Source organism: Oryctolagus cuniculus, chromosome 6, assembly GCF_051225735.1.
Source record: "Oryctolagus cuniculus isolate XC-2025 breed Fujian yellow rabbit chromosome 6, ASM5122573v1, whole genome shotgun sequence".
Classification (NCBI taxonomy): Eukaryota; Metazoa; Chordata; class Mammalia; order Lagomorpha; family Leporidae; genus Oryctolagus; species Oryctolagus cuniculus.
Window position 1 is genome coordinate 101,225,015 of NC_142872.1, and position 19,520 is coordinate 101,244,534.

At 35.8% G+C, this 19,520-nt stretch overlaps 1 protein-coding gene across 1 annotated transcript in view; it reads left to right on the forward strand.

The window, feature by feature from the left end:
* The window catches only part of CRISPLD1 (cysteine rich secretory protein LCCL domain containing 1), a 50,389-nt gene that overhangs the window by 18,908 nt on the left and 11,961 nt on the right, over window positions 1-19,520 (forward strand). Inside the window, exons 3-12 of the mRNA XM_002710644.6 lie at window positions 8,091-8,209; window positions 8,532-8,664; window positions 10,705-10,820; window positions 11,509-11,609; window positions 13,516-13,656; window positions 13,790-13,850; window positions 13,959-14,025; window positions 14,230-14,360; window positions 16,844-16,887; window positions 16,976-17,048. Of these exons, the coding sequence (XP_002710690.3) occupies window positions 8,091-8,209; window positions 8,532-8,664; window positions 10,705-10,820; window positions 11,509-11,609; window positions 13,516-13,656; window positions 13,790-13,850; window positions 13,959-14,025; window positions 14,230-14,360; window positions 16,844-16,887; window positions 16,976-17,048 (986 nt within the window). The remainder of the gene's footprint in view (window positions 1-8,090; window positions 8,210-8,531; window positions 8,665-10,704; window positions 10,821-11,508; window positions 11,610-13,515; window positions 13,657-13,789; window positions 13,851-13,958; window positions 14,026-14,229; window positions 14,361-16,843; window positions 16,888-16,975; window positions 17,049-19,520) is intronic.

Here is a 19,520-nt window from a genome sequence, read left to right on the forward strand (position 1 = left end):
ATGAATGGCTCTGCTGTCCTATGAGGAGTCTGCTCTGTATTGTATATCTTTTAAAATAATGAATGTGTTTATATGATATTGAAACAATAGGTTTAGTTGAAATCATCTTGGGCGTTTTTCTCCATATTAAATCTCTGTTTCAAAATGAAGAGGCATTTCTAGTCTTCGTGATTAGGGTACTACTTTTTGTTGAGAATATAACGCTTTGTTTTAAACTACATTTTAAGTAAAAACATTCTTACCTACCTGCCATCTCTGTAATTTCCAGGAGACCCTAATGTGTATTGCCTTGAGGCAATGCAACTTTCTCAATAACTGGCAGTGCCTCTGTGCCTGGTAACCCAAGAGTTTTCTTTGAAATCTGAGCCTTCTGCATTTTCCCTAAAACCACAGTCTTTTCTGAGCAGGTGAGGCTTAGTTGCTAAATACCAGAGGTAATCTGAATTGTAAGGAATGTGTTTGACAGCTCTTTCCATAGTGCTTTAATGCAGGCAGACTTAGTTTAAAAAATTACACACTCTTTCATACTGATTTATTTATTTCTTTCTTCTATTGATGTCTGTTTTAGAGAAAGTGAAGTGGCTTTAGAGATTTTTGTAGTGAGGCATTATATTTGGAATTTGAATCCGAGGTCTCCTGAACTATGCAGTGTGTTACTTACATAGACTAACAAATGATTGGGATATCTTGAAGGTCGCGTTATTGCTATAGAAAAGGGCTATACTGACACCTTACACCATATTTTTGGATTGTTTCTGATTTAACAGGGAAAACACAATAACATGGGGAGGGATTTAACTGTGAAATAAGATGGATACTTTACAAACCAGCCTTTACAAAAGTGTCAGTATAGCAAGAAAAATCTTACAAAGGTGATATTTAGAAAAAAAATTATCTGTGCCTTTGATTTTTTTTCAACCACTTGCACATTCTTGTGTTGGCTGAAAAAATTGGGTGTAGAGAAGCTGGGGTTATGATGTAGTGGGTAAAGCAACCTGCAATGCTAGCATCCCATATGGGTGCCAGTTTGATTCCCAGCTGCTCCACTTTCAATCCAGCTTCCTGCTAATGTGCCTGGGAAATCAGCAGAAGATGACCCAAGTGCTTGGGCCCTTTCACCCATGTGAGACACTTGGAAGAATTTTCTGGGTCCTGGCTTCTGCCTGGCCTATCCCTGACCTTTGTGGTCATTTGGGAATTGAACCAGCACATGGAAAATCTCTTTCCTTTCTCTCTCTCTTATTCTCTGTCTCGCTCTCGTTCTCTCTCTCTGTAACTCTGTGTTTCAAATAAATAAAGTAAATGTAACAAAAAAGATAATTTTTAAAAGAATATTGGGTGTAGAATAAGATAAGATGTAGAAGTCTACCATCATCACACCTTCAGGACAAAGCAAAAGTGGCCTGGTTTAATGTTTAATGAAAATATACTTCTAGTCAACTAACTAGGAAATTTTACTATTTATAGTTGTAAATATCAGTTTTGAACAGTATTAAAGCAAATTGTTCAGAAATGATCACAGCTCTAATAATTAGATTCATAATTAGAAAATCTGAAACCTATGTCGTTATGTGATCTTTCAAATCACAAAAATGACTTTTAATTGTCACCAGAAGTATTATTTTACAATTAATAAGTTATCATAGGTGCTATAAGCAATACAGGGTGTTTTCTAAGAGATTATAAATATCAATAATAAGACTGGCACCAAACGTGGCATAATCAAAAAGATAAATTTGAAAGTATAAAATTTAGATAGGAAAGAAAATCCTCGTAGGATATATTATGTCATTTATCATTTAACTGTGTTAGTAATACCCTTGAATGTATGTATGTCCAGAATATATAACACCAAGGAAAGGGTATTTTCATCGCCATTGAAGGTTATTGTCAGTACTTTAGACAGCAGTACTTGGAACTGGAGTGGGTAGGATTGGAGATTCTGGAATAGTATTCAGAGTTAATTATTCATATTTGTAGGTCTCAAAAGAAGAGTATGTAATTCATTTTTCAGATTTATCACAAATGCTTAAACAATTTAAATTAATTTTATGGTTTTTTTTTTTTTTTTGTAGTTTTTAATGGTGGGGAGGTAAGACCAGATCTTACAGGCTATATCCATATTTCTGGCATAACTATTCTCAGTACCTACATGCTTTCATTAGATTATTACTTTCCAGGGAGAAATGATATATTAAAAGTCCAAATGAAATTGTAAATTATATTATGGGCTAATGTTTAATTGTCACTTACTTAGGGTACCTAATAAGTATTATAGTCAAAGGCTAATTATTACCATTTTTTTTAAAGAATTGTTTTATTTATTTGAAAGACAGAGTTACATGAGAGAGAAAGAGAGGTAGAGAGGTCTTCCATTCCACTGGTTCACTTGCCAAATGACTGCAACAGCCAGAGCTGAGCTGATCTGAAGCCAGGAGCCAGGAGCTTCTTCTAGATCTCCCATGCGGGTGCAGGGGCCCAAGGAGTTGGGCCATCTTCTACTGCTTTCCCAGGCCATAGCAGAGAGCTGGATTGGAAGAGGAGCAGCCAGAACTCTACAGGCGCCCATATGGGATGCCAGCATTGCAGGCTGGGGCTTTAACCTGCTGTGCCACAGCTCTGGCCCCAATTATTAGAATTCTTGTAACGTCAGTTAACAAAAGGATATTAATCTTCAGGCTATAGTCAGAAGATAGACTTGAAAATACGTAATCATTTTTAAGAGAAGAAATTATTCTCCTTATCAAAGAGAAGGAAAAATTATTTCACTGATGATTGTTTTTACCTAATTTATGGAGACACAACTGTGTGGTAAGTTAGCAGCTTTAACTGTGCCAAAAACTACATTCTTGAAGAATTTCTAGCTATCATTAATTGTCTATTTTATGACTACTAGAGCAGAACAGCATATATGCTAGTGAGAATATGATTGTATGCTTATTCAGATTTCAGAGTATAGAAATAAATTAAATTTCCATGTGTCTAGAGATATATATATATAACTTCCAGTTTTTGTAAGTATAGCATTTTAGTACTAAAATTGCTATGTATTTCTAGGTTCATTTTTCAATGTCTTTTGTCAAGTTTTAAAATTTCACACTCACAAACACGTTTTATTTGCTTAAAAATATTTAAAATGTCAGTAGTATTTTATATTTTTCTTTTAGTAATAAAACTTCATTGAAACTTTGCTCTAAGAAGGAACAACTTACAGATGCTGTTGGAAAATAAAGTTGTTTTTGTTTCTATATTCTTCAAGTACTATTTTATAAAGAAATGGTAATTTTAGTGTGGTTTGACTTTAAATTAGTGTTGGGTGAATAAAATTAGTGCTGGGTGAATAGTTCAGAGAGAGAAAAAACAATAAGTGTCTTAGGCCATCTTGATTTAATCTTCAAACCTGAATTTAAATAGAAATGTGTAGAGCCAACCTACATTTAAATGGGATGAGTATGAGTTATTGGTATTCTTAAAGCCTGAAATATGTTGTAGAATAAAAATAAACATTCTGTGCTGCTATCATGACATAATATTTCTTCCAGGACTGCTATACTTTCAGTACATTTTTTTAAAAAAAATCTTTACTCATATTAGTGAAGTTAACCTAAACATCCATGCTTGATTTTCAAAAGTATTAAATTATTACTAATTAATATTTATCAAATATTGATGCGTAAATAAATTTTAGTTGCATGCCTCTCTGCCTATTTCTTATATTAAAATAATATATGCTCTTATCTTAGCAGTATTATAGTTTATTCAGTTTCCTTTCCTGTGTTTGTGGGCTAAATGAAAAACGAACTCATACCTTAAAAACAGCTAATATCTTGTATTAATAAATGAATTTCAATCCTCTAAGTGATCTGAGTAACCTTCTATTTCAACTGACACATTTTACAAATAAGAAAAGTTAAAGCACTTGAATGATCTATTTTAGTTCATATTCTAGTTTCTGTAGAACAGATATATAAACTTTTGAAATATACACATTTGTGAGTGTGGAACCAGTTATGTACTTCGCTAAACAGAATCCATATCCAGTTTCACAAGAAAAACTGACAAACTAGAGTAAATTGACCTTGAGTGGAGGTCAGAAACTCTGAGGATTCAGCTGGCTGGGTGGTCCTCACTCCTGGTCCTATAGGGTGTTTGCCATGACCTGGACTGCTATTGTCTGAGGACTGGCAAACGCACATGTCTTGTGACTAGACTGGGAAAATTCACACAGCTGGAGCCAATTCCTGTGTCTCCATTTCTGTGTGGTCTCTGTATTGTCTTTCCTGCTGCCTCTTCACAATAGCCATGCTCTTAATTTGTTGGCTCAGGCCAGTGAAGATATGTCTTAAAAGAAATAAAAGTCTGGAAAGATGGAGTTTTTGCAAGCTAGCCTCAGAAATAACACAGTCTTGTTTTGTTTATTAGAAGTGTGTTGCTAATAGAGCACACACATTCCTATGGTAAGCCATCGCAATGGAATTGACACTTTGAGATGGGATGACTTTGAACAGCACTGTCCGGACTGTTGAGGAACAGGGTTATTTTTTTGTTTTTCATTACTACTTGTTGAACTCTTTACTTAGTATAGGGTTAACCTTATATGTATAAAGTTAATTGCAAATAGCTCTCGGTGAAAAATAAGAATGGGGCTAGGAGAGGGAAGAGGAAGAAGATGTGGGGGTGTGGGTGGGAAGAATCGCTATGTTCCTGAAGTTGTATTTATGAAATACATGAATTTTGTATACTTTAAATAGATGTTTTCTGGGGTGTGTGTATGGGGGAAATGTGTTACTGTTCAGCTGAAATTGAAGGAGAGAGGAGAGAATTTCAACTGTTTTGTGGGAAGGGTATTTTAAAACTATTACAGTGTTTCCTAAGCATTTTTTAAAGCCATCTGGGAATTGTTTATAATTTAATTTGGTTATTGATTACACTTTGAATATGAGCTTGCTTTTTACTGTGCATATGGCGAAAGTGGTGGTATATAAGAATCTGATTTCTAGGATTGAAGACGAGAGTTTGTCTCCTACCTGTTGGGGTGCTCTAGTTTGGAATTCTGCTGGCTTTTGAGAGGTTCTCATTTCTCTAGCTTTCTGGATACAAAAGAAATGCATTTTTCCCATTTTCTGGGACATCAGTCCCATACATTGTTTCCTACCTAATTTTTGTTTGGATAGGCAATAACAATAACTTAAATTTATATCTTTACATTATAAATAAAATATATAATTATAAAATTAAGTCAAATAGTGGTGTTAATCATAGTATGCCTATTGTTGAAAAATGAATTGCTTGCTTAATGGTTATAGCATGTGTTTCACATGTCAGTGTCATAAAACTGATCATCTTGAATAATTGAAATTATTTCAGTGCAAATTAAGGAATTATGAAAATCAATGATTCTTGCTTCTAATTTTTACTTGAATGTAACCATATATTTTATACTTTTGTTAGATAATAAGAGTCATTGTAGTAAGAATATACTTATTCTAGTTTTATATAAATTTTATTTTGTGACTTTGAAAACATTGATTTTTCCATATTTCATACCTACAGTCAAATGAGGCAAATATTCATTTATGAAAATATATAAATTGATTAAATTTCTCCTTATCATACAGTGTGGAAGAGATAGATTGAGGGGCCACCTCTTTCTCTCTGGTTTATTTTCCTTTCAGCCTCTAGTCTTATTAAAAGAAAAGAGAGATTGACAGATCTTCTGTCCACTGGTTCACTCTCCAAATGGAAAATGCCTGCAGCAGCCACGGCTAGGTCAGGTCAAAGACCGGAACCTGGAACTCCATCTGCATTTCCCATGTGGGTCACGGGGGCTAAGCACTTGAGCCAGCATCTGCTGTTTCCCAGGATGCATTAGTGGGAAGCAAGATAGAAAGTGGAGTAATCAGGCTTTAAACCAGCACTCTGATGCAGGATGTGGGAATCTCAAGCAAAGAATTAAGCTGTTGTGCCACTATACTCTTGGTTAGGCTTCTTCTGTCCTTTAAAAATCAAAACAAGCAAGCAGATTCTCCCTATATCCTGGCATCTTTCCTTCCTTCTGTTTCACCTCCTCTTCCTTTCTAAAGCTTTGAGAAAGTAACCCCCACTTGCTTTCTCTTACTGTTCACTCATTAATCTTTTGTGTCCTGATTTCTACTGTCATTGATTTTAATTTGCCCTTAACCATGAAGTAGTATTTAGCAAACCTCATCTTTCTTGAATTCTCTGTGTCACTTGACCTATTGCTCATTCTCTACTTTTCAAATTTCTTGTCACATCATTTCTAAAATTTAATCTGGTTTTTGTTTTCCTTTAACATTTCTGATTCCATTTTCCTGACTTTTATAATCACATTTTTTTCTCATCTTCAATTTTAATAACCCTGGGATTGTTTTTTTTTTCATTTGTTTTCTCTTTCGTTTTTTCACTTCTATTCTCTTTCTATATAATTTACTTGAAGAAATTAATCCCTGAGAAAATAACTTAACTCATATCTTCAGTATATATTTTTTCTTTAGAACCCCAATCGTGTATTCCCACTCTATGTGACATATACTGTCTTCCTGCATCCCCTCTGAAATATGCCTAGAAATACACAGGGAGGGAGAGAGGAAGAGAATATTATGTTCTTAGAATTATATCAGCAGATCACATTGAATCTGTTAAAAACTAATTAAAAATTAAAAATTAAAAAAATACTCAGATACATTTTCTTCCTATATTCACTTTCTCCCTGTTTGGTAACCTGATCATTCTTTGCCTTTTCTCTTTGCTCACCATTTACCTTTGATCTCTCACTAACTTCTAGGAATTTAAGTCTAAACATCATTTCAGTCTTTGCTCTTCTGTAACTTCATTGCTGTTGCCTTCGGTTGTTCCCTGTTCTGTTCCGTAGACTCTTTTTCTGTCCTCTGTCATGTCCAGAGTGCTGTAATTATAGTGGCAACGTAGAATCCAGTTCTACTTTATGCTTTTACCATCACATTTAAGTACAACCCGTTTCTTTGAGTTAAAAACAAGTTGGGGGGACTGGCGTTATGGTCTAGTGGGTAAAGCCACTGCCTGCAACACCAGTATCCCATATGGGCACCATTTCATGTCCCAGCTGCTCCACTTATGATCCAGTTCCCTGCTAATGGCCTAGGGAGAGCAGCAGAGGGTGACTCAAGTGCTTGGGCCCCCTGCCAGCCACATAAGAGACGAGCAAGAAACTTCTAGCCCTATTTGGCCATCTGGGGAGTGAAACAGTGGATGGAAGATCAATCTCTTTGTCGGTCTCTCCCTCTCTAACTCTTTCAATTAGTAAATAATTTAAAAGAAAAATTGACTACTAAGCCCAGTATTTGATGTTTATTTCAGTAATCATTTTATAATTTTAATTCTTTATAAATTATTTCAAAATTCTGAATTAGTGACGCTTAATAAATTTTTGTTTAAAAGTAATGTATTTTGTGAGAATCAAATTTATTAATCCTTCCTATATTCAACAAACATTTAGTCATCTGTGTATGTGAGAGAAAGTTGGCCAGATATGCCCAATGTAAGTAATTACCCCAAAGCAATATATAGTTTTGTGAAATAGACATGTCAAACAGTACCGACACTGCAGTTTATTAGGTGCTAAACAAAGAAACATAACAACAAAACTTTAAGAGCCTAAGGAAGAAAGAGCTTACTTCTAATAGAATTGAAAATAGATCACAGAGAATGTATTATATTGATAAATAATAGGGTCTGCCTGAGAGAAAGCAGAGAAAATAATGCCGGCAAAAGATATTACATTAAGAAATAAGGACCTTGGACTTCATGTGTGGAAGGACTTTTTGGACAATTTAAGCAGAGGAGTTACATGGATTTGAAATCATTTTGGTAGTTCTGACAAGTTGTTGGGCAGATAAGAGGAAAGAAGATGTGGTCAAGGAGAGAATCAGGCTAGTTCAAAAATTTAGGTGAGAAAGGATGAGAACCCGGACTAAGGTGTTGACTTTGCAAAGAAGGGAGAAAAACATAAGAACTCAGTAGAGTTCAGTTCAGTGTCTGTGTTTGTACATTATGTGTATATATCTGTATTTTGTTTGTGTTTTAAACTTTAGACATGGGATGTAGAACTGGAAAGATCTGCAGAATCCTGGGCTGAAACTTGTTTGTGGGAGCATGGACCTGCAAACTTATTGCCATCCATTGGGCAGAACTTGGGAGCACATTGGGGAAGGTAGGTAACGTGCAACTCTTTGTTTTTGCAAATGTAAGAGTTTGAAATGAAATGTTTATTAATTCGTCATTGCACATTTTCAGAGGCTTGCTGCCTAGAAGACAGATAAGTTATTATAAGACAACAAAAACCAAATATCATGCCATATGACTCAGCAGTTTTGTAAACTTATCTTTGTTTTAAAACGTTAGTATATTAATCATGTAATGGACATAGATATTTAAGATATCTTTCTATCAAGCTTTATCAATCTATTTTGCAGTATTTTATATTTTGCTAACCTTGCTTTTCTTGCTCTTTGTGATTATTTTCTTTCTGATAGATACAGGCCCCCAACTTTTCATGTACAAGCATGGTATGATGAGGTGAAAGACTTTAGCTACCCATATGAACATGAATGCAACCCTTACTGCCCATTCAGATGTTCTGGTCCTGTGTGCACTCATTATACCCAGGTATGTTTGAGGCGTATTTTATTCCTTTCCTCCAAATTGAGTTAGGATACCCATAGGAGAATTAGGCTACTGACTATGCATCTTCCTTATGTTCCTTTGTCTGGTTGTTGTATTTATCAGCTTCTCATTATGACAATGAAATATCTGAGAAAACCAACTTTAAAAAAACCAAAGCATTGTTTAGCTCATGATTTTGAGGTTCATAGTCCAGTTGATTTTGCATCTGGTGATGGCATTCTCGCTGGCTGATCCTCAGGCAGCACAGAGCAGAATGGCTGCAATGGCCGGGGCTGGGTGAGGCAGGAACCGTAACTCCATGTGGGACTCCCACGTGGATGGTAGAGAGCCAAGTACTTGGGCCATCTTCTGGTGCTATCCAGGGTGGGTTAGAATGCCGCTGCATTGGAAGCAGAGCAGCTGGGACTTGAACCAGCATCCATAGAGGATGCCAGCACTGCAGGCAGTGGCTTTCACATGGCAAGAAGGGATTCATTGTCTCTCCTTACAAAGTCATGATTCGGTCAAGGGTGCTTTACCCTAAAAAACTCATAAAATCTAATCACTTCCAAAAGGCCCTCCCCACTAAACACCGTAATTAGGTTAAGTTCTGTCTCTTAGTACCGTTAACATAGGAGTTTGTGGACCAGGCTTCCAGGCTTTTTTTTTTTTTTTTTTTTTTACAGGCAGAGTGGACAGTGAGAGAGAGAGACAGAGAGAAAGGTCTTCCTTTTGCCGTTGGTTCACCCTCCAATGGCCGCCGCGGCCGGTGCGCTGTGGCCAGCGCACCACACTGATCCGAAGGCAGGAGCCAGGTGCTTCTCCTGGTCTCCCATGGGGTGCAGGGCCCAAGCACTTGGGCCATCCTCCACTGCACTCCCGGGCCATAGCAGAGAGCTGGCCTGGAAGGGGGGCAACCGGGACAGAATCCAGCGCCCCGCAGAGAGCTGGCCTGGAAGGGGGGCAACCGGGACAGAATCCAGCGCCCCGACCGGAACTACAACCTGGTGTGCTGGCGCCGCTAGGTGGAGGATTAGCCTATTGAACTGCGGTGCTGGTCTGTGGACCAGGCTTTTAACACATGAGCCTTAAGGAGGCATTCGACATCCAAACTCGTAGCCAAGCCCTAATAGATACTATACAGAAAAGTATATTTGTTGATTGTGTGGAATAGGCTGACATATTTCTATAAACACTGTAAGTAATTACCTCCTCAGAAGGTCTAAACATTGTTTCAGTGAAACCTTTCAGTCTGGCACCAACTCATGTACATGGAGAGAAATTTACCATTTTCAAAGTCAAAATTTTTGTTCCAAAATGGAAAGTATAGTATTATTTACCAGTAGCATTCAATATTTACTGTTACTGATGCTTCAAAAAGTTTATGGAAAATGTAGGTAACAGCATACGCTTTCCATGAACTTTTTCAAATGTGCTCACATTTGGCATTGGATATATTCTGCATTTCTAAATCAAACAAAGGCAGATTCATTTAGGTGAAGCTCACCACTGAGTTAAGTTTCCAGATTTCTATGACCTCTTTTCAGTAAATATAAAGCATACTGATGTTCTATGTGCTTTGCATGTGACAAGACTAAGATTAGCTACAAGCTACCTGACAACTAGTGACACAGTAAAGAGATCATGTTATGTAAGAAATTTGAACACCTGAATTTTTGCTTGAGTACTTTGTGTTGAAGATAGAATTCTGTTCTTGGATAGATATATGTCTACACTGAAATATTAATATGACATATAACTTTGTGAAGATATAACTTTGGAATTATGTAGTGAGCTTACATTCTGAAAATGCTTATGTTTTATACCAGATAGAGCTCTTTACTTATAGATCTCTGTGTATATTTGAGTTAGGGACTATCCAAAGTCACAAGAAAAATACCCCTTTTGATATTTCCTCATTTCATTTGGATAGATACATGTGGCTTTCTCAAGATCAGTTTTGTACATTTTTTCTGTTGGATAAGTTGCTGGCTTTTTTCATTTGAGCCTGTTATCTCTGAGCCTTTCTGTTCTCTGATGTAGGTGGTATGGGCAACAAGTAGCAGAATAGGCTGTGCCATTAATTTGTGCCACAATATGAACATCTGGGGACAGATCTGGCCCAAAGCTGTCTACTTGGTGTGCAATTATTCCCCAAAGTAAGTGGATAAAACATTACTTTCACATGTAAATTTTTCTTAAAAATGGAAAGCTACTTTATATTCTTATATTTCTTTTCTCATTTGTGGTGTGAATTGAGTAAAGTTTATTGTCTTAATTCATTGTATTTAATGTGGTGATGATTAGTTATGTGATATGTAAAAGTTGGGGCTTCAAGAGAATTTGAAAATTGAAAATATGATCTTTGGGGATACAGGGAATATATTTTATGTCAATTTATATATTCCATAAAGATTTATTAATTTTTATTAATTGATGATTAGGAACTATAGGTTGAGAAGTGTCTTTTGCTCTGTGTAAAAACTATTTAAGTGATCACACTGAAAATACTACATAATTCTCATGATGAATTGAGTCTAAAGTGTGTTTTTATTAAAAACATAGACTATAGGTGTATATTCCATAGCAGAGTTGTTTCATGCAAAAATTTGATTTGTAAAATTTTTAACAGTATACACAGAAGATGCCTTAGAAAACTTTCAAAAAAAATGCAGCAGTAATCTATATTTAAACCTGTAACCCAAAGGACACTATTATAGTAAAATTTGCAAATGTCTTAAATCTAGCACATCAAAATCATTAGTTAGAAGAGCCTTAGTAATGTTTTTTAACATCTTACAAATTGTGCTGTTAGACTCCCTGTTAATGGATGGATCATCTCTTTAGGGGAAACTGGTGGGGCCACGCCCCTTACAAACATGGACGGCCATGCTCTGCTTGCCCACCTAGTTTTGGAGGGGGCTGTAGAGAAAATCTGTGCTACAAAGGTCAGTGCTGTTTTGTTGTAATATTCACTTTGATTGATGTTTTAATCCAGCTGTACATTAATTCGCATTAGAAAAGCCAAGAGTGCATGCTAATTATTACATGAAAAGTTTACAGAGCTCTTTCAAATATTTTGAAGAATTAATTTAAAATATTTATAACAATAATTCTCTTATAACTGCATATTTAAAAGAAAGTTTCATGATTATTTCAGATAGTCACTTCCAGTTCCACTTTGAAATTACACTAGAGTGAGAAGTATGTTTGTATTCTTAAAGCTATTATATTATTGACTATTATATTGTTGACTAACATAACTGTTGGTGGTTTTGAAGTATTTAATACAATTTATTTTTAGCACTTAAAAGTTTTTATGAAAGTATCCATTCATGTATCTTTTTAAAATTTTTTTTTATTTATTTGAAAGAGTTACACAGAGAGGAGAGGCAGAGAGAGAGAGAGAGAGAGAGAGGAGAGAGAGATCCGATGGTTCACGCCCCAATTGGCCTCAATGGCCGGAGCTTCACTGATCTGAGACCAGGAGCCAGGAGCTTCTTCCTAGTCTCCCACACAGGTGCAGGGACCCAAGGACTTGACCCATCTTCTACTGCTTTCCCAGGCCATAGCAGAGAGCTGGACTGGAAGTGGAGCAGCCGGGTCTCAAACCGGCACCCATGTAGAATGCCAGCGCTTCAGGCCAGGGCGTTAACCCCCCTGCACCACAGTGCCGGCCCTCCATTCATGTATCTAATTGGACCTTGCTCAATACAAATTCTCAAGCCAAAATAACAAAAAATGTAGTACTGTAAAACTGTTGTAAAAGTAGTGCTCTCACATACATATACATATGCCCATATATGTCACTCGATTATGTAAGCCATTTTTAAAATCCTGGAAGCCTTTGCAGCATTTTTGCTATTGGGTGAGTGTTTTCCACTCCCCTAAACCTGCACCCTGCCTGCCCCTTCACCAAAAACTTCTGTAGTGTACTGAAAATTGACTTTCCTCTGAATTCATATTTCCTGTTTTCTGGATTCTCAATTCTTGGACAAACGTGAAAATAATTCACCTTTACAAAGTGTCACTGTTAAGCCCTTGAATATAAGCCATCTGGGAAAAAATTCAAAGTTTAAATTTCTACATGTTGAATTTCCTCCCCAGATAGACAAGCCTTTCCATGGAAACAGGTCCTGTAATGAGAAACAAGGCATGTTAATCCTTGTTTAGATCTAATTCCCATTTGGGAGAATTCTAAACATGATCCTCCTGAAGATAGAATTGTTAGGATTTCTGCTGAGTTGTGGCACAGCTGATTAAGCCACAACTTGCATCCACTGTGAGCCCCTATCAGGTTTGAGTCTGGGCTGCTGTGCTTTTGATCCAGCTCCCTTCTGATGTGACTAGGAAAGTATGGAAGGATGACCCAAGCTGGGCCCATGCAGGAGACCTGTGTGGAGTTCCTGGCTTCTGGCTTTGGCATGGCACTACCCTGGATGTTGCCGGCATTTGAGGAATTAACCAATAGATGGAAAATTTCTTGCTGTCTCCCTGTCTCTGTCATTGTGCCTTTCAAATAAATAAATAAGTAAATCATTAAAGAATCTGATTTCATTTGAGGAAACAAATTCAAATTTACTGAATCCTGACTTTATGAGATCACTGTGCAGATTTCATAGTTTCATTATGAAAACAAAACACATAAACAAATCAGGAGCTCAAAGTCTCTGCATGTATTTCATTTATTCTGATTCAGTACAAAAGAGTCCCACCTTAAGCTAAAACCAGTGACAAAAGCAGTATGGAGGGTTTTGGTTTTAAATGTTAAACCGATATATAAAGGTAAATTATTTGATCATTTGTATTGATGTATAATGGGATTCATACTTATTACAACATTCTCCTTAACAGAAGGGTCAGACAGGTATTATCCTCCTCGGGAAGAAGAAACAAATGAAATTGAACGGCAGCAGTCACAAGTCCGTGATACCTATGTTCAGACAAGATCGGATGACAGTAACAGAAATGAAGTCATAAGCACACAGCAAATGTGTAAGACCATTGCATATCTGTCTACACTTCATTAATTTAAACATCTTAGTAAAGAAAAAAACTTGTCATTATAATGTATATGGTGAATCATAGCTGCTTTCATATTATTTGGTTGTTTTTTTTTTCTTTTTAGCCCAAATTGTTTCTTGCGAAGTAAGATTAAGAGATCAGTGCAAAGGAACAACCTGCAATAGGTAATATCTGTTATGATTCTCAAAACTAACTGACAGAATACATGAAATATTTTCATTTAATGCTGACATTCCGAGAAACTAAATTTTGTTCCCAATTACCTTCACTAGGTATGAATGCCCTGCTGGCTGTTTGGATAGTAAAGCTAAAGTTATTGGCAGTGTACATTATGAAATGGTAAGTATTATAAGTACAATTATTTGGGAAAAGAATCTTTCTATATAATTTTTCAAGTTTTAGTGTAAAAAATCACTATAAGTGTAGGTATTTTGCTCAGAAATGTTCAATTCATTTGAAGTCATGTAGTTAATAAGTGTTTGTGTCTTATATGGAGTTCTGATATTTTGACATCCTTTTATCTTCTTTTTTTTTTTTCCCAAGCAATCCAGCATCTGTAGAGCTGCAATTCATTATGGTATAATAGACAATGATGGTGGTTGGGTAGATATCACTAGACAAGGAAGAAAACATTATTTCATCAAGTCTAATAGAAATGGTGTTCAAACAATTGGGTGAGTATCCAGATGATCTTTTGGACCAGGTGATTTTAAGTTGTAACAGTAAACTAACACTTTCTTTTAGAGCAAAGCATAGAAGAGAGAAGTTCGTAACTTTCAAGATTCAATTGAACTATGAAATTTCCAGGGGGTGGGTGGGAGAGGAAGAAAAATCACCTGAATTCAAAGCTGAACATTTCTGTTTACAGAGGGTCTTGAAAACTCAACTTTCAAGTGTAACATTAAAAATGTATACATTTATAGTTGATTCCCAATGTAAAGCAAGGCATTTTCCAGTTATAAAGTACTCCATAGAAGGCTAATTAATTTGCCTATTTTTCCTTCTCTATTTAGAGAAAATTGTTTCATGCAGTAAAAACATTATTAACAAGATAAATTAATAGGAAAACTGCATTTGAAAAATTCTCTATGTAAAATACTGTATCATCTTTTGTCAGTTTATATGTACTTTAACACAACATGAAAAGCATTGCTTAACTTTTAAAATGCTTCTTAAGTGTAGGAAATACCTTATTCCAAAGCACTGCATTTTTTTAAAATTCAGGGGAAGAGGCCGGCGCTGTAGCATGGTAGGTTAATCCTCCACATCCCATATGGGCTCCGGTTCTAGTCCCGGTTGCTCCTCTTCCAATCCAGATCTCTGCTGTGGCCTGGGAAAGCCGTAGAAGATGGCCCAAGTACTGGGACTCCTGTACCCGCTTTGGAGATCTGTAAGAAGCTCCTGGCTCCTGGCTTTGGATAGGCTCAGCACTGGCCATTACAGCCATTTGGGGAGTGAACCAGCAGATGGAAGACCTCTCTCTTGTCTCTCCCTCTCACTGTCTATAACTCTGCCTCTCAAATAAAAAAATGAAATCTTTAAAAAAAAAAAAAACAAGTTTGTAGAAAATGGAATTTAAAGATAATATAGATTTTCCATGAGTTTTTTCTTTCAAGATATATTTATTTATCTGATAGAGTGACACAGAAAGATCTTCCATCTACTGATTCACTCTGCAAATGCTGCAACCACCGGGACAGGGCTAGGCCAACTCCAGGAGACATGAACTCCATCAGGGTCTTTGATGTGGATGACAGGCACACAAGTACTTGGGCTGTGTCTGCTGTCTCCCAGGCATAATTATAGGAAACTGGATCAAAAGCAGACTAGCCAGGACTCATTCCTGGCACTCTGATATGGTGTTTGGTCACCACGAGCAATGGTTTAATCTGCTGTGCCACAATGCCCACCCTATCCATAAGCATTTTGAACTTCGTGGACTTTTGAAATATTTTGTAGTGTCTTGTTTCTTCTAAGTCCTCTTGCAAAGTGCCTGTTAGGAAATGTACCAAAATTTCTTTCTGTTGTGACTATATAGCTATATGAAACTTAACAGAAGGGTTAAGTTAGAATTCATAATTATAAAAAAAATTTATATACTCTCACAAATTTAATGATCTCCTATGTGTACACTTTTGTTCAAAAGTTTGATGTGTGATTTTCAGCCATTATCAGAAGCTCTCTTTAGTAAAATATGTTTGTGATATTTATTAGTTAACTTATTCAGCAAACATTGATTTCCTTCAATAAATAGTAATTAGTTATTAGCTTTAGTAAGCCAAATAGTGGATGTTATACCAAAGAACATTTGCTCTATTATTTACTTTTTTCATCTAAATTAATTTTTGCTTATATCTATTAGAGGAATTACCTTAAAACATGAAATTGACTGCATTTAGTAGGTTCTATGTTTGTGCCTCAAACAATGTTACATCTTTTGGGCACATTGTAGGTGATATTAAATGTTGGAGCAAACAAAAATAAAAAAGATTCAAGATATTTTACAACTTCAATTCTGAGCTAATATATTTGGAGGGTGTACCTTATTTAAGTACCAGTCCAAAGAAGGCTTATCCTTTGCAATAGAGGGTTTTCTGAGAATCAGTATATACATCAACCAATTAAAATTTTGATATGTAATAGTGTGCTTAATCTTATATTCCTGTTTTAAATAGTGTATGTAATGAGAAGAGGTCCATTTATTCACCGTAGGTAATTTACTAGATATACTAGGTGAAATAGAAAATGACTAATGCACAATCCCATAAGGTACTTAATTATTTGCAGTCTCAACAACACTACCTTGTATATACTATTGTGAAGGATTAAATAGTTTGGCTATATGGAAATGCAGGATTAAAATTTGAAAATTAATTTTGATAGGAAACAAATATATAGACATGTATTGCTTTTTCTATTATCTATAAATTCTTGAGGTTAACAATGAAAAGAGACCTATGTCTAATGTTAGGAATGATGATAATTTGGTATATCCATGAAGGTAATATGGACTTAGCATAAAATAGATGTTGTATTCTTATAATACTACTTACCTAACTGTTGTAATACAGATGTTTAAAAAAATTCATTGACTAAAAGATAATAAAATTATGCTAATGATGATTTCTAAAATTTTTTTACTCTTATTTGTCCTCAGCAAATACCAATCTGCTAATTCCTTTACAGTCTCTAAAGTAACAGGTAAGCACTTTTTCATATAATTATCTTGCTGCTTTATATTGTGGTATTGCTTCCAAAGGATTTATTGTTTTATGTTTGAATTCTGCAGTTCAGGCTGTGACTTGTGAAACAACAGTAGAACAGCTCTGTCCATTTCATAAGCCTGCCTCACATTGCCCAAGGTAATGTTCTCTAAATTCTTGTGAAAAACAATAACATCAAAAAGAACGAATGATATATATATGTGTGTGTGTGTGTGTGTGTGTGTGTGTGAGATAAGTGTTTTCACCTAAAACTGTGTTGTCTCCAGAATTCAAAGTTGTGTGGGATCTTGACCTGCTAAGCAGGATGAGCAATCTACATGTATTTCATGTATTTCTGGTGTCCTTTGTCCAAATACATAAGTACTTTCTGCTGTTGCATAGTAGCCGGGCTTGTGCACGTAATCTGTATGCTCATATTTGATATAAAGAATTCCACATTAGTCTTCTTGAGCTGCTGTAACAAAATGCCACAGGCTGTGTGGTATAAACCACAGACACTTGCTTTTGACCGTTGTGGAAGTTGGGGAGTCCATTAGCAAGGTGCCTGCTGATTCAGTTCCTCATGAGGGCTCTCTGCCAGGCTTGCAGGCAGCTACCTTCCCTGTGTCCTCACCTGGTGCATGGAGACAGTGTTTACTCCCTTCTGTCTCTTCTTCTAAGGACACTAATCGTGTAGGATAAGGGCCCTGCTCTTATGTCTGTATTTAACGTTAATTACCCTAAAGATCTTTTCTCCAAAACAGTTACATTGGGATTGGGATTGGGATACATGTGGATTTTGGAGGCACACAAGTATTCAGTCTATAACAAGTTCTTGCTACAAAATTAAAGTGATGTTACCCGTATTATTAGCAGTGTTATCCAGTCCCTAAATTGCATCAATTTCATTTCCACTAGTAATTCAAAAAGTCCTCTCTGCCTTTGTTTTATTTTTGTTTTGTGTACTTTCTTTTCAAAAGTTATAATAGAGTTTATAAAGTCATAGAAAAAAAATGGTTCATTTATCTTGGCTACGCTCAGATGATTACTATTACAAGTATTATGGCCACAGTCATAATCAATACAAGTGAAAACTGAAGAATTACTCTTTTTTTTAAAGATTTAGTTCTTTATTTGAAAAGCAGAGTGATAGATCTTCCATCTATTGATTCACTCCCCACATGCCTGCAACAGCTGGAGCCGGGGTAGACCAAACGCAGGAGCCAGGAACATCATCTGGGTCTCCCGTGTTTGTAGTAGGAACCCAAGTTCTTGGACCATCTTCTGCTGCATCCCAGACGCTTCCCAGATGCATCATCAGAAAACTAGATGGAAGCACCAAGTAGATGCTACTCTGATGTGGGATAAGGATATTCCAAGTGGCAGCTTTACCAGCTGCACCACAGAGCCCACCCTTAAAGTATATCTTGATATATCCCACCTTTGTTCTATTCACACTACACAATCAGTAATGCGATTTAGAGAGATAATTGTAGTTTGGCAAACTGTATCAGCTTAAAAATGTAAAGCACTTAATTTTTATGCCAGAGTTAATTTTCTTTGGAAAAGCTTCATTTCTTAACCTTTTAAAACTAAAGCAGTGATTCACTTAAAGAATGAGATTGGTTGGTCAGGGGGTAACAGTAGATGATGTTGATATAAGAGTGGGTGTACTTCATTTTCTATCAGTAGGGAGTTTCTCAGTTACAGATGTGAGATAACACATTCATTCCTTCCCGTGACTATCTCACTTGCTTCCTTTTTAAAAACAAATCTTTTTGTTTCTACGCTAGTGGGCAAATATTGTTGTAATGGTTTGGGTTGGCTAGGTTGGTGCATGCTGATGTGAGAATTTTTTAAATGCTTCAGCATATGTGTTTACTGAAATCAGCAGATTTCAGGCTATAGGATAATGTGCAGATTACGTGTGAAATGCATCATATGCTTTTTACCATCTGACCATAAATGAATTATGTGTCAGATATTTTTATTATAAAAATATAGTGTCTTAGACTCCTGATATTAGAACTTCACTAATTATGTTGTAAGTCTCACAGATCTGATTAAATAATGACTTGTTTTGTAGTCTTAGAATATTTTTTTCAGATTGATTGTACCTCTGAACTCACAGGTTCTGTTTTTATAGGAAGAAGAGTCAGATTGTTAGGTCAAATTGGTAAATTTTTGCATCATGATATGTGAAAACAGGAATTTTTGATGCTGCCTGTATAAATGTTCTTTAAATACCTATTATGTACCAGTACAAGTGGACTTCAGTGAGTTTAGGAAAAAAATAAACTTAAAAATTTATTTATGCTGGTGTAAAAAGTTTGACGTTCATACAGGTTTTTTTTTTGGTAATACACATATCTGTGAATTTTTTTGAGGACCCTCATATTATGCCAGGCCGTATTTCAGCTGTATAAGAACAGTTTCTGGAATATTCTACCATAAGATCTCCCTCTAATAAATGCTTGGAATGGTAATTTTCTGTCATTGTGTCGCTATTGTTCCAAAAGAGGAAAACCATTCAAGTAAAATTAAACAAATTTCCTATTTTCATTTTTTTAAAAATTTATTTATTTACTTAAAGGTTTGTTGATTGAAAGAATCGCAGAGAGAGAAACAGAA